The sequence below is a fragment of the Carassius auratus genome, chromosome 20, assembly GCF_003368295.1.
Source record: "Carassius auratus strain Wakin chromosome 20, ASM336829v1, whole genome shotgun sequence".
NCBI lineage: Eukaryota > Metazoa > Chordata > Actinopteri > Cypriniformes > Cyprinidae > Carassius > Carassius auratus.
Window position 1 is genome coordinate 12,461,503 of NC_039262.1, and position 14,144 is coordinate 12,475,646.

At 36.7% G+C, this 14,144-nt stretch overlaps 2 protein-coding genes across 2 annotated transcripts; both read left to right on the top strand.

The window, feature by feature from the left end:
* The first annotated feature begins 1,344 nt into the window (after positions 1-1,344).
* LOC113120974 (cytochrome P450 2J2-like) lies at positions 1,345-5,555 on the top strand. The gene is made up of 10 exons (XM_026291146.1): positions 1,345-1,542; positions 2,729-3,089; positions 3,232-3,394; positions 3,487-3,636; positions 3,740-3,897; positions 3,997-4,173; positions 4,302-4,443; positions 4,609-4,796; positions 4,888-5,029; positions 5,163-5,555. The coding sequence occupies exons 1-10, from the start codon at positions 1,484-1,486 to the stop codon at positions 5,336-5,338; spliced, it is 1,716 nt and encodes a 571-aa protein (XP_026146931.1). The 5' UTR covers positions 1,345-1,483; the 3' UTR covers positions 5,339-5,555.
* A 3,193-nt stretch (positions 5,556-8,748) lies between these two features.
* Positions 8,749-11,604, top strand: LOC113120976 (cytochrome P450 2J2-like). Its single transcript, XM_026291148.1, has 9 exons — positions 8,749-8,996; positions 9,172-9,334; positions 9,427-9,576; positions 9,681-9,838; positions 9,945-10,121; positions 10,201-10,342; positions 10,434-10,621; positions 10,767-10,908; positions 11,153-11,604. Exons 1-9 carry the CDS (start codon positions 8,814-8,816, stop codon positions 11,326-11,328), a joined length of 1,479 nt encoding a protein of 492 aa, XP_026146933.1. The 5' UTR covers positions 8,749-8,813; the 3' UTR covers positions 11,329-11,604.
* Positions 11,605-14,144: the final 2,540 nt, after the last annotated feature.

Genomic DNA, 14,144 nt, shown 5'->3' on the forward strand with positions numbered 1-14,144 from the left:
TTTTACACACGCAACATGAACACATGTTATATTGCACACTGTAAACACAACCAAAGCTTAAAAAAACACAAAAAACGTGACCTTTAATTTATGATGACACAAATCCAATAAGTAATTTACAAATCAACACACAAGCAACCAGTCAAAAGTTAAAAAGTGCAAACTGGGCTCCACACATGCAGGTAAAGAGAAAGTTAGGCGTTGAAGCAGAGAGAAAAAAAAGAAACCGCTCCATATGTGCCAGTTGCTCCCCAAGACACACCAAAAATCACAGAAAATACTTTGAATTTTGCAAGGATCATTCTTTAAGATATATATTTGAAGGTGGTGCAGACATTTTATAGACACACACACACATACACAGACTCCGGTAGGTTGTGGTTGCTTCTCTTCCTTTTTTCTTTTGGATGTGTGAAACAATGGCCCGGGCTAGTGATGCCACCTTGTGGACAGACTAATTAGTGCAAAAACAATGCATGTGTGCGACCTGAATGTACTCTTCCCTGTACCGGGTGAAGATGATTGGCAGGGTAACAGTTGAAAAGCCCTGCTCTATGTGATTGAGTTCGGGGGAGTTGTCTGGCCAAGGATTCAAAATTTCAGTGTAACGATCTTCGAGCCACTTTATCACTCTTGCTTTATGATGTGCTCGATCATGCTGGAAAACATACAGATAACCTATCCCTGTATAGCATTCATTCTCACAAAGGAAATATTAAATAATATGCTTAGAGTTACACATCTGTAAATTACACTATAGGACAATGGAAATTCGTACAGCCAAAGCTTAAGCATTTAAATGCCAAATAATGCTTCATTGACAATTAATAATTTTTAATTAAGAGGAAAAATTATATTCAAAAACTTACTTCCACCTATTCACAGCACTGTTTTTATGGCCAGTGAATGCAGGCTGGGATGAATGATGTGTCAACCTCCAGGGTGTGGAAGAAGATAGCCCTCCACCTGGCCTTCATGGTACCAAATGCTGAGCGGGCTTTGGCATGATGTGCATTAAACCTGTAAAGCCACCAAAGTGATAATTTAAATACAATTTAAATATAAGAAGCATGTAATGAAGCTTAATTTTATTTGTATCTTTTTCCAAACCTCTGTTGTGCCACCCTCTTACAGGCTGCTTGACTCTGGAGTCGTGCACAGAGCCAGGAAAGCCAACCAAGACAATAATCAATAAACCTGGCGTTGTGGTCACAGCATGCAGCTGGATTGAGGGAAACAGTTTACGGTTTCTGTAGCATCCAAGGTGTTTGGGACACTTATCACATGTGGTGTCAAACATGTCATTGCCCCCAGTACTTGATAGATGAGTTGGTGAACAGTGGATGTGGACATGTCAGCCCTGGACACCACACAGTAGGAGCTTCCACTGCCCAGCCAGAAAAGGAAGACCAGTAGTTCAATGGTAGGACCCCACTCATGAACCCGCCTCTGGTCCAGAAGCTGGAGAAGGGCTGTAAGGCTAATGGACGCACGACTGAGTGTCACCCCTTCAAAAAAGATGTGTAGGAGTGGAATAAACTGGTGAGCTCTGTTGGGAATAGTTAATACAATGGAAAAACTGCTAATTTGGGAATGCATAATATCTATAATAATGGTTTACTAATATATATATTTTTAAATCTAACACTTGCTACTGTGTAATTTATTTGCCTAGGGGTTTTTTAAAATATATACAATAATGAACTGTAATAATAAAATAGAATAAAAACAGTATTGCTATTTATAATATAATTTTATTTTAGAAAATTAGAACAATTACCTAACCTTCAATTTAGACTTACCTCTGTGCTTCCATTTAAGTAAAAAGTAGCTGCCATTCTCAGTCTTTTCCTCCGGTGCACAGACCTTTGGCGAGCGAGTTCGTCGAGTTCTTCAAAAATCATCATAAGAGTTACTACATGCCGTATTTGATTATTATTATTAAATGAAATCACTGACTGAATGCACCAGGTGGCGGTAAAGAGCAGCTTGTAACCTAACTATGACGTATGTTAGGCTGCCTCAGAAGCTTTTCCAAAACTGTTTCCCGAGGTGTCTTCGCAAGTCAGCTGCCTGTTTTCGGGTGCAGCCAATGATTGGAATCGCTTCTTTCCTCCTTTTATAGCAATCAGTCTACTCTTACAACCTAATAAGTAGGCTATGGTCGTGATTTCACCTGACTAGTACTTTTTCACTCTTTCACATGTGCTGCTGATATGATTAGCTAATTAATGTAAACTGGTCATTTTGTGTCAGGATCAAAAAACGGTGATTTTTTTTTTTTTTTTAGCAATTATTTAAAGTGCATCACTCTAAACAATAATCTAGAAACAATGTAAACAAACAACACACAAGTTTAAGCAGCAAACTTTGCAAAACACAAAAGTTATGTCACCTGCAAAAGTTTTGGCCATGACTGTATGTAACCTGCTAAAGACCACAACTAATCAGTGATTAATTCATTTATGATGAATTTAAAAGAAACTAAATGAAATGGCTAGTGGGGCACAAGAGACATTGCAGGTTACTGAGAATGACCTGATTCACTCTTTAACACTGTTTTGAAATAGGAAATGATTGTCAAGTATATGAAATCCAAGATAATGTTCTTAAAGATTCTCTTGACAAATGTATGTGTTCATAATATTTATATGTAGTTAGTATGGTTCTGTTTCTCCCTTCCTGGAATATTTCTCCACGCCTTTCCTGCAATGTTTACATCTTTCAGGAGGGCCTCCCAAGCATTAATCGGGGAGAGGGGTCTGCAGTCGTTGAGTGAAAGGCGGGGCCAGTTGCATTCCCGAACTACAACCCTGTTTCCCTGTCTAGCTGAAAAATTTGCCAACTGTAGATTCCAGCATTTAATACTCTCTGACAAAGGGAACGTGATATTTTTCTTCAGCACCATGATTCTTCAATTTATATATGAAAGCTTTGATTTTAAAAGCTGGATCATTTTAAGTTTTGTTTTACTGCTTCTTGTAGATATCATCAAATATAGGAATCCTTCCAGATTCCCCCCAGGACCCTGGCCTCTACCATTCCTGGGAAATGTTTTCACTGAGATAGATTTTAGGAACGTGAATAAGGTAGGAGGAAATTGCATAATTTGTTTATTTGCATGTTAATGTTAATGTTCTTTTTAGACAGTATTGTTTCTCGATTAAAAACAGTCAGTGGATATGTTATCAGGTTGTCCGTGTATATACCTGTTAATATTTTGAATTTCAGCTGGCTGAAGTCTATGGGACCATATTCAGCCTAAGAGTGGGCAGTGAGAAAATGATAATTGTTTCTGGATATAAAATGGTAAAGGAGGCTCTCATTACTCAGATTGACAGTTTTGTTGATCGTCCAAATGTCCCTCTATTTCACAAAGTTTTTAAAGGAATTGGTAAGTACCTTTATGCTTAAAATTAAGGTTAATTATTCTCTCTAAGTACTCATTTAGTTATTGTAATTCATTCATTCATGCATATTATCAAGGTACGATACTGAGTAATGGTTACCTGTGGCGGATGCACAGGAAGTTTGCTGTCTCCCATTTGCGGGCATTTGGAGATGGAAAGAAAAGTCTTGAGTTCAGAATACAACAAGAATGTGTCCACCTTTGTAATGCTTTTAGGGCAGAAAAGGGTATGGTCTTAAATGTCTGGCTTATTTAATGAATGGAATAAAAAAAAAATTGGAGATAAAAATTTATATATGTAATATATATTTTTTTCCTTCTCTCAAACAGGACCTTTTAACCCCATGGTCACCTTAAACAGTGCTGTCTCAAATATCATCTCCTGCTTAATATTTGGACAACGCTTTGACTATCATGATGAATATTACCAAAGAATTCTGCGTCTTGACACTGAATGCATTCAGTTAATAGGCTCTCCTAGAGCACAGGTACTGATTCATAACAGCATCCATAGACACTACTTTCATAAGCTGTGAGTTAATTATATAAAAAAATGTATTCATCACCCATTATGTCATCTTTCACAGCTGTATAATGTGTGTCCTTGGGTCTTGGAATACTTGCCTGGCCCCCATCAGACAATTTTTTCCAATTATAAGCAAATAACAGACTTCCTGAGAGAAGAGATCATTAAACACAAAGAGGACTGGGACCCTTCAAACCCACGTGACTTAATAGACAACTACCTGACTGAAATGGAAAAGGTAACTAAAGTGGCCTTTTATTTTAATGTTTTAAAAATACACATTTCTTGACATCTGTTTTGATACTGCCATGAGACTTCAACTTAAGGCAGTTTTGCATATTTTTGTACCGAATCCCACTTTTGCAGAAAAAGAGTGACCCTGAGGCTGGTTTTAACATTGAAGGATTAGTGGTGACTTGTCTAGACCTGATTGAGGCCGGGACAGAAACCGCAACTACGACATTGCGCTGGGGTTTGCTTTTTATGATGAAGTACCCAGACATCCAAGGTAAGTATTGATTCCCATAGCAGGAATAATAATTGTTATTCTTTTGAAGCATGTCGGATATGTCATCTTTAAGTTGGCTTGAAAATGCATCAGGTCCAGGAGCTTTCCATGAATAAGCTTATATAAAACACACACTGTATAAGTAATATTATATTTCCCAATCAGAAAAGGTACATGCAGAGATAGACAGGGTGATTGGACAGTCGCGTCAACCCTGTTTGGCTGACAGAGTTGATATGCCCTACACTGAGGCTGTTATCCATGAGATTCAAAGATTTGGAGATGTCGTCCCACTGGGATTCCCTAAAAAAGCTGTTAAAGACACAAAACTAGGAGATTTCTTCATTCCTAAGGTATGACATCTATTCAGTTCTATTCACTTATATTCTATTTAGGGTAGGGGTCCTGTCTAGAACAGTGACGTTTTCATTCCTTCTTTATTAGGGGACCTCTATTACAGTAAACCTGTCTTCAGTCCTGCATGATCCAAATGAATGGGAGACACCAGACACCTTTAACCCAGGACACTTCCTGAGTGAAAATGGCCGGTTTCGGAAAAGAGATGCGTTCCTGCCCTTTTCAGCAGGTTATGTGCAAACACTCCATCTGATGACTTCTCAGAAAGTGTTTAATCCTTTTTTGTTGACTTCAGGTGAGAAAATGATATTTGTCTGTGCCACATTCTGATTTTAACGTCCGCTGATGGCATCTGCTCACAGGTAAGCGAGCGTGTTTGGGAGAGCAGCTGGCTCGTCAGGAGCTCTTCTTATACTTCACCTCTCTGCTGCAGCAATTCACCATCTCCAAATGTCCAGGAGAGGAACCCAGTTTGGAGGGAGAGATATGGTTCACGTATGCTCCTGCTTCCTACCGTATGTGTCTATCCTCACGTTAGAGGATACACATACATTTTTTGTATCATGCTTACATATATATATCTGCTATGATAGAATATCTATTATCTAAGTATTCATTCTTTATGTTATCATTAAGTAGGCTACACAGTCATGGTTTATCTTCAATGTTTTTATACTAATACCTATTTGTTCTGATGTACAAATGTATGTCATGTATATCTAATTTTATGAATAAAAGTTGTATAACGTGTATTATTTGCTGTGTACATTTCATGTTTATGTAAATAAATCAGCATCAATCACAATAAATATCTCTGTTTTCAAAATGCAGCATCATTGCAACATCATGCATGTTGCTTAGGTTCAAATTAATAATTTACCCTTGTACTCCATAATGAGCTTGCAATTATTTTACAAATTATATGTACCAAGGTATATGAAAGCACAGAAAAAAGTAAAAAGACAAGCCAAAAGGACATGTATGATTAAAGCAGAAAGAAAATATTAACACAGTTTGAAAAACCTCTAGTCAAATATAGACATATCACGCAGAATTGCAAAGTTGCCCACGTGTTTGTAATAAATTGTTCTTATCTTTAAACATTTACTTTGATACATGTGTTTCCATAGGCTACTGTTCTCCAACTCTGTGGAATCTGGAGTGCCTTATGTAATATCTCTTTAAACTCCTCCTGGCCAGTATTTACATTTCCCAGTGCTATACAAAATTATTTATACCAATAAGCACCAATAACCACTATAGAGTTCCAATAAGACAAAGTGAACCTGTCATTTGTAAATGATTAATTAATGTTGTTCCACTGGGAATCCCTAAAAAAGGATTCTTCATTCCTAATGTATTCTATTCTATTCTATTCTATTCTAATTTATTCTATTCTATTCTATTCCAAAGACTAGTCCAAGTCCAGTCTTGATTGAAATACAGATATATGCATTTTAAAACATATATACATAATAATCTGATATTTGCATGCAATTCTAAAGAATATAGTCCTCGTTGGTTGCTGCACAAATCAGTAGTTTTGATTCTTTCTTTTTTAGGGCACCTCTATTTCAACAAATCTTGCATGATCAAAATGAATGGGAGACACCAGACACCTTTAACTCAGGACATTTGCTGAATGAAAATGGAAAAGAGTTTCGGAAAAGAGATGCTTTTCTGCCTTTTTTAGCAAGTAATATTTTCTTAACATTCACATTTGATTATCTTTCTGTGGACAAGTACAGAAGATGAAATTTAGCACACACTTTTGAAACTTGATGTACGTGAATTAAAAGGGCAATATGCTTATTAAACTAATGCTATAATGTATCATTTAAAATAATAAATAAAAATATTAATATTAAAAATATTAAAATCAGTCATGCTCCTGCTTTTCATTATACTCTTATAATCATAGCTTGTTACTGGAAAATAATATAGAAAACAGCTGAACCTCTGTAATGCTAGTGAGGCTGTCAAAAAATTTACCTTTATTAATAAAATGTAATCATGATCGTCCTGTTCTTCACCTCTCTGCAGCAGCAATTCACCATCTCCAAATGTCCAAATGTTAGACCAAAAGTCAGTAAAATGATCTTTTATGTTAGCATTATTTCCATATTTTGCAAAATACAACATTGTTGCAAACTTGGTTTTAAAATATAAATATAAATGTATCAGTGCATGCAATGATATTGATGTATAAAAAGTACATGTATTGATACATCCATTAATGCACTAAATGATTTACAGATGTGTAAATAATAATATTTTTCATGTAAATAAATGACACTAGTGGAAAATTTGTCACATGAAATATCTCTTTTTTTAAATGGATAAATATAGATAAATATAACTGTTTCGTTTTAAAAAGGCAAATTCTTAGAGTTACTTTATAACAGAGTGAAGGAATGTTTCACAGTCAGATTCATTACTAACAACAGCTGGGGTGCTGTACAGACTACACACATACTTTAACTATAACAGAGTAAAGGGATGTTTCACAGTCACAGATTCATTACAAACAACAGCTGGGTATTGTATAACTTTCTGGGGCCCCAGACCCATGAAACGCCTCTTCCTTTTTGAGTGTAGGTCAAATGTCAGTTTCTGATTTGCAGAACTTCTGCATTAATTGTCCCTTTTTAATGAGTTTGTTTGTTTAGTCAAATCTTTCTACAGAATTTTTTTAAAAGTATTTTAATTGCATCGAGTGTTAAAAGGTGTACTAAAGTTTACACTTACAGACCTCTTAGACTGAAAATTGAGCAGTATTAGTAGTAGGCTACCTTTCACAACATCTCTTGAGAGAATAAGAGAAATAGAGCAAAACAAGGGTGCCTTATTACCTCCCCAAACTTCTCAACTACTTATTCATTCAATGTATATGAAATGTGTATGAAAAAAGATAAAGAACAGTCCATTTCTATATGTAGGCTACATACTGTATATGATTAAAGCTGCAGAAAGAAAATATGAAGAGTTTGAAAAACCTCCAGAGAAACTTTTGACACGTCAGGCAGAACTGTGATGTTGCCCACGTGTTTGTAATCATTTGTTCTTATCTTTAAAGATTAACTTTGATAAATGTGCTTCCATAGGCTTCTGTTCTCCAACTTCGTGGAACCTGGAGTGCCTTATGTAATATCTCTGTACTCATAGGTGGAGGGTGAAGCAGCTCCAGGGTATAAGGCTAAAAGCAGCCAAATGTATTAAATACAAACATCATCTTTTTAGGCAAGAACCATAGGCTACATGGGTTTCATATATGCTAATAAAATATGTTTAATGGGACTGAATTTGTATTTAACGTTATTACAATTTAATTCAAGCATTAGAAATGTATATTTATAACGTTTCATTTTCACGGTTATTCAAAAGTCGAATAAGTTACACAGTCTACAGAAAGTGACATTATCACTTACTTTGATACATCGCGAGTTTAAGGACTGTAAAAAAACTGTCCTTAAAATCACTTTAGCTGTCTACACTGCGAAACGAACCTCTTATTTACATTGTACGTACATCTGCGTTGTGTTGTTCTTGACGAGAGTATTCGCAAAAGTCCGGTTTTTAGTCAGCGAACGCGCACGCACTCAACAAAGCTGATGAGTTTCAGTGATAACTCATCTGAACGCATCTGATTGGCCATTGCATTCCTAAAATCAACAGAATAGCGTGGGATTGGTTATAATGCGCAAAACTGTAAAAACGGCTGAAATGAAATACGGTGCAAAATTACCAGATCTTAATCTAATGTCGCAATCGACACTTAGTCAGCAATAGACTTAATTTGTTTGTGCAGGAGCGTTTTTGTCCAATTTAGTGTTTCATTTTTGCCATAAATCCCCGTGAGGAGGGGGAACTAAGCCTTCCCCAGCCATTTCCATGCTCCGCCTATGTCTCTACTCCTCCCCTCCAGTATTTATGTTTCCCAGTTCTGTACTTATATAAATACAGACCACTGAGTAGAAATTAGACAAAGTGAACCTGTCATTTCCTCTACCACAATGATCCTGGACCTGATCTATGACAGCTTTGATTTTAAAAGCTGGATCATTTTATTTTTTGTATTTCTGGTCCTTGCTGATATGATCAAAAATAGGAATCCTTCCAATTTCCCTCCAGGACCATGGCCTCTGCCATTCCTGGGAACTGTCTTCACTAAGATGGATTTTAAGACAATTAATAAGGTGGGAGCTAAATTCATGTTTGTTGTTGTTGTTTTTGCATGTCTGTGTCAAGTCTGTCAGCTTTTAGAGATAGTTTCATTTATTGTCCTGTTTCTTGACTTAGAAAATATTTTAACTATTAATATTCCTAACTGATATACCGTAAACAAAATAAAAGAAACATTTTCAATTTCAGTTGGCTGAAGTCTACGGGAACATCTTCAGCTTAAGAGTGGGCAGTGAGAAATTGGTAGTTGTGTCGGGATATAAAACAGTGAAGGAGGCCCTCGTTACTCAGAATGACAGTTTTGTTGAGCGTCCACATGTCCCTCTGTTTCACAAAATTTATAAGGGAACTGGTATGTACACTAACCACAATGACCTTCATGGCTAAAATTAAGCTGGTGATTTATTACTGATAATCAAGTTTAATCTGTATGGCATTATGTAGGTTTAACAATGAGTAATGGATACCAGTGGCGGACACATAGGAAGTTTGCAGGCCTCCATTTACGGATGTTTGGAGAGGAGAAGAAAATCCTTGAGAACAGCATTCAACAAGAGTCTGTCTATCTCTGTGATGCCTTTAAGACAGAAAAGGGTATGGTGTAAATATCTCGCTAACTGGAGAATTCTAGTTCATTGGGGTAAAGAAGAATGAAAACTATCCTAACCATGGAAATATCCATGGTTTCTCCCAAACAGGACCCTTCAACCCTATGGCCATCTTAAATAGCGCTGTCTCAAATACTGTTGCCTGTTTGACATTTGGACAACGCTTTGACTATCATGATGAATATTACCAAAGAATACTGCGTCTTGACAATGAATGTGTTCAAATAGCGGGCTCTCCTAGAGCACAGGTACTGATTCATAACAGCATTCTTTGACACTTTTTTCATAACCTATTAGCTGATTATGATAAAAAATCTGTATTAACCATTAACTAGCCTATATCATCTTTCACAGCTGTATAATGTGTGTCCTTGGCTCTTGGAATACTTACCTGGACCCCATCAGACTATGTTTTCAAACTATAAGCACATAACAGACTTCCTAAGAGGAGAGATCATTAAACACAGAGAGGACTGGGACCCTTCAAACCCACGTGACTTTATAGACAACTACCTGACTGAAATGGAAAAGGTACAGTAAGTAAAGGGGGAATTTTCCTTTTGAATTAGAATTTTGTAAAATTAATTTTTTTCTTTTTTCTTTTTCACAGAAAAAGAGTGACCCTGAGGCTGGTTTTAACGTAGAAGGGTTAGTGATATCTTGCTTAGACATGATAGAGGCCGGGACAGAGACCTCTGCTTCGACATTACGCTGGGGTCTGCTTTTAATGATCAAATATCCAGAAATACAGAGTGAGACTGTTTTTAATTAATTCACTTTTTTAATAGACATATTGTCACCACATTGTCATCACTTAATGTCTAACTTGTGTTTCCCATTCAGAAAAGGTACATGCAGAGATAGACCGGGTGATTGGACAGTCGCGTCAACCCTGTTTGGCTGACAGAGTTGATATGCCCTACACTGAGGCTGTTATCCATGAGATTCAAAGATTTGGAGATGTTGTTCCACTGGGATTCCCTAAAAAAGCTGCTAAAGACACAACAGTAGGAGGATTCTTCATTCCTAAGGTACAAGTTTTATTCTATTCTATTCTATTCTATTCTATTCTATTCTATTCTATTCTATTCTATTCTATTCTATTCTATTCTATTCTAAAGACTATAATTCGTTGATTGCTGCACAAATCAGCAGTTTTGATTCCTTCTTTTTTAGGGCACCTCTATTTCAACAAGCCTGTCTTCAGTCCTGCATGATCCAAATGAATGGGAGACACCAGACACCTTTAACCCAGGACACTTCCTGAATGAAAATGGCCAGTTTCGCAAAAGAGATGCTTTTCTGCCTTTTTCAGCAGGTAATATTTTATAAATATTCACATATAACATCTCAGTGTGTTATTTGCTTGTAATTATCTTATTGTGGACTAGTACAGAAGAACAAAACTATAGCACACACTTTGAAACTTCTTGTACCTAAGTTCCTGTCATGTGGCTTTAAGCTTTTATAAATGAATACAAAACTAACTAGTGCAATAATGTACAATTTAATCTGTGTCATTTTTTCTGACACAAAAAACAACGCGTGATTTCTGCTCACAGGTAAGCGAGCGTGTTTGGGAGAGCAGCTGGCTCGTCAGGTGATCTTCCTGTTCTTCACCTCTCTGCTGCAGCAATTCACCATCTCCAAATGTCCAGGAGAGGAACCCAGTTTGGAGGGAGAGATTTGGTTCACAAATGTTCCTTGTCCATACCGTATGTGTGTGTCCTCACGTTAGAACAATACAAAGTCAGTAAGATTAGATATATGCTTTCTGATATGTGTTTCTGGATGATTATCATTTCCACATTTTTTAAAATGCAATATTATTGCAAATGTATCAGTACATGCATGAATGATTTTGATGTACTTAATGTACATGTATTGATACCTGTATTAATACTCTGTGTAAATGATTTACAGATGTGTAAATAATCATATTTGCCATGTAAATAAATTACACTGGTTAAAATTTTTTGTCACATGTATATAAATAAATAGTACTGTTTCATTTTTTTAAAAAAAGGCAAATTCTTAGAGTTACTTTAACTATAACAGAGTAAAGGAATGTTCCACAGTCATAGATTCATTACAAACAACAGCTGGATATTGTATAACTTTCTGGGGCCACAGACCCATGATACGCCTCTTCCTTTTTGAGGTCAAAGGACCATTTCTTATTTGCAGTAGGTCTGCATTAATTTGTCCCTTTTTAATAATAATTAATAATAATAATAATTCCTTACATTTATATAGCGCTTTTCTAGCACTCAAAGCGCTTTACATAGACAGGGGGTATCTCCTCATCCACCACCAGTGTGCAGCATCCACCTGGATGATGCGACGGCAGCCATAGTGCGCCAGAACGCCCACCACACACCAGCTTACTGGTGGAGAGGAGACGGAGTGATGAAGCCAATCAGTAGATATGGGGACTGTTAGGAGGCCATGATGGTCCGAGGCCAATGGGCGAATTGAGCCAGGATGCCGAGGTCACACCTCTACTCTTTTCGAAAGACATCCTGGGATTTTTAATGACCACAGAGAGTCAGGACCTCGGTTTAACGTCTCATCCGAAGGACGGTGCTCGTTGACAGTATAGTGTCCCCATCACTACACTGGGGCGCTAGGACCCACACAGACCACAGGGTGAGCACCCCCTGCTGGCCTCACTAGCACCTCTTCCAGCAGCGACCTAGTTTTCTCAGGAGGTCTCCCATCCAGGTACTGTCCAGGCTCAGCCCTGCTTAGCTTCAGTGGGAAACCGGTCTTGGGCTCCAGGGTGATATGGCTGCTGGCGATTAGTTTATTTGTTTAATCAGCCCTTTCTACTGAATTTTTAAAAAGTATTAATTATACCCAGTGTAAAAAACGTGTACTAAAGTTTACACTTAAAAACCTCTCAGACTGAAAATGGAGCAGTATTAGTGTGTAGTAGGCTACATCTCTTGAGAGAATAAGAGGGAGAGAGCATAACAAGGGTGTCTTATTTTCTCCCCAAATTTCTCAACTCCTTATTCATTCAATGTATATGAAATGTGTATGAAAAAAAGATAAAGAACAGTAAATTTCTATATGAACATGTATGATTCAAGCTGTAGAAAGAAAATATGAACAGTTTGAAAAACATCCAGAGAAAATGTCTACGTATTTTTTTGAGACAAGGTTGGCAAATGTAGACAGTCAGTTGAAATATGATGTTGCCCATGTGTTTGTAATAATTTGTTCTTATCTTTAAACATTAGTATTAATAAATGTGTTTCCATAGGGTTATGTTCTCCAGCTTTGTGGAATCTGGAGTGCCTTATGTAATATCTCTGTACACTCCTCCCCTCCAGTATTTATGTTTCCCAGTTCTGTACTTATATAAATAAAGACCACTGAGTAGAAATTAGACAAAGTGAGCCTGTCATTTCCTCTACCACAATGATCCTGCACCTGATCTATGACAGCTTTGATTTTAAAAGCTGGATCATTTTATTTTTTGTATTTCTGGTCCTTGCTGATATGATCAAAAATAGGAATCCTTCCAATTTCCCTCCAGGACCATGGCCTCTGCCATTCCTGGGAACTGTCTTCACTAAGATGGATTTTAGGACACTAAATAAGGTGGGGGCTAAATTCATATTTTTAATTTTTTTGTTTTTGTTTTTTGCATGTTTGTTAGTTTAGTGTCAAGTCTGTCAGCTTTTAGAGATGGTTTCATTTATTGTCCTGTTTATTGACTTACAAAATATTTTTTAATATTAATGTTCCAAACTGATATAAACAAAATAAAATAAATATTTTCAATTTCAGTTGGCTGAAGTCTACGGGAACATCTTCAGCTTAAGAGTGGGCAGTGAGAAAATGGTAATCGTGTCGGGATATAAAACAGTGAAGGAGGCCCTCGTTACTCAAATTGACAGTTTTGTTGAGCGTCCAAATGTCCCTCTGTTTCACAAAATTTATAAGGGAACTGGTATGTACACTAACCACAATGACCTTCATGGTTAACATTTAACCAGTTTTATTATCAAATGGAGTTTTTTTTCGGCTGTGCTACTGTTCGGGTGCTCTTGCTTACTGCTCTGTGCTTTTCTTCCTACTTCTGTACATTTCTCAGATTTTTCTAAGATTTCTACTGCATCAGATAAGCACAGTGCTCAGACAACATATTTTTTGGCACAAACACCAAAACTAAAAACTCTTTGGGACTTGAATAATACTACAAAAAAGGGGAGTTTTGGCTCCCACTACCAGCAGCTTACATTCTGGAGATGAGAAAATGCAGCCGTCTACAATTAAATTTAATTAAAGTTTATTTGTATAGTACTTTTTATGATACAATTTGTTGCAAAGCAACTTTACAGAAAATTAAGTTTCTACTCATCAGTGGTGACTGTCAATTTATGTACATATGGCAGAAATGTATAGAAAAATCAATTAAAGATGTAATCAAACAGACGATGAACACTATTAACAGCAATTATTATATGATGCAATCAATATTATAGCAATATTTGGTAGTTCTGTATGTTGTTTCAGGGTTGGCATCATCTGAGGTCCTTTGAG

Bases quoted from the DNA above. Each gene is read 5' to 3' on its own strand.
- LOC113120976 (XM_026291148.1), top strand. From the start codon at position 8,814: ATGATCCTGGACCTGATCTATGACAGCTTTGATTTTAAAAGCTGGATC. The intron at 10,622-10,766 runs GTACAAGTTTTA...CTTCTTTTTTAG, and splicing joins GAGGATTCTTCATTCCTAAG to GGCACCTCTATTTCAACAAG. The intron at 10,909-11,152 runs GTAATATTTTAT...TTCTGCTCACAG, and splicing joins TTTTCTGCCTTTTTCAGCAG to GTAAGCGAGCGTGTTTGGGA.
- LOC113120974 (XM_026291146.1), top strand. From the start codon at position 1,484: ATGGACGCACGACTGAGTGTCACCCCTTCAAAAAAGATGTGTAGGAGT. The intron at 1,543-2,728 runs GTGAGCTCTGTT...TACATCTTTCAG, and splicing joins TGTAGGAGTGGAATAAACTG to GAGGGCCTCCCAAGCATTAA. The intron at 4,444-4,608 runs GTAAGTATTGAT...TTTCCCAATCAG, and splicing joins GAAGTACCCAGACATCCAAG to AAAAGGTACATGCAGAGATA.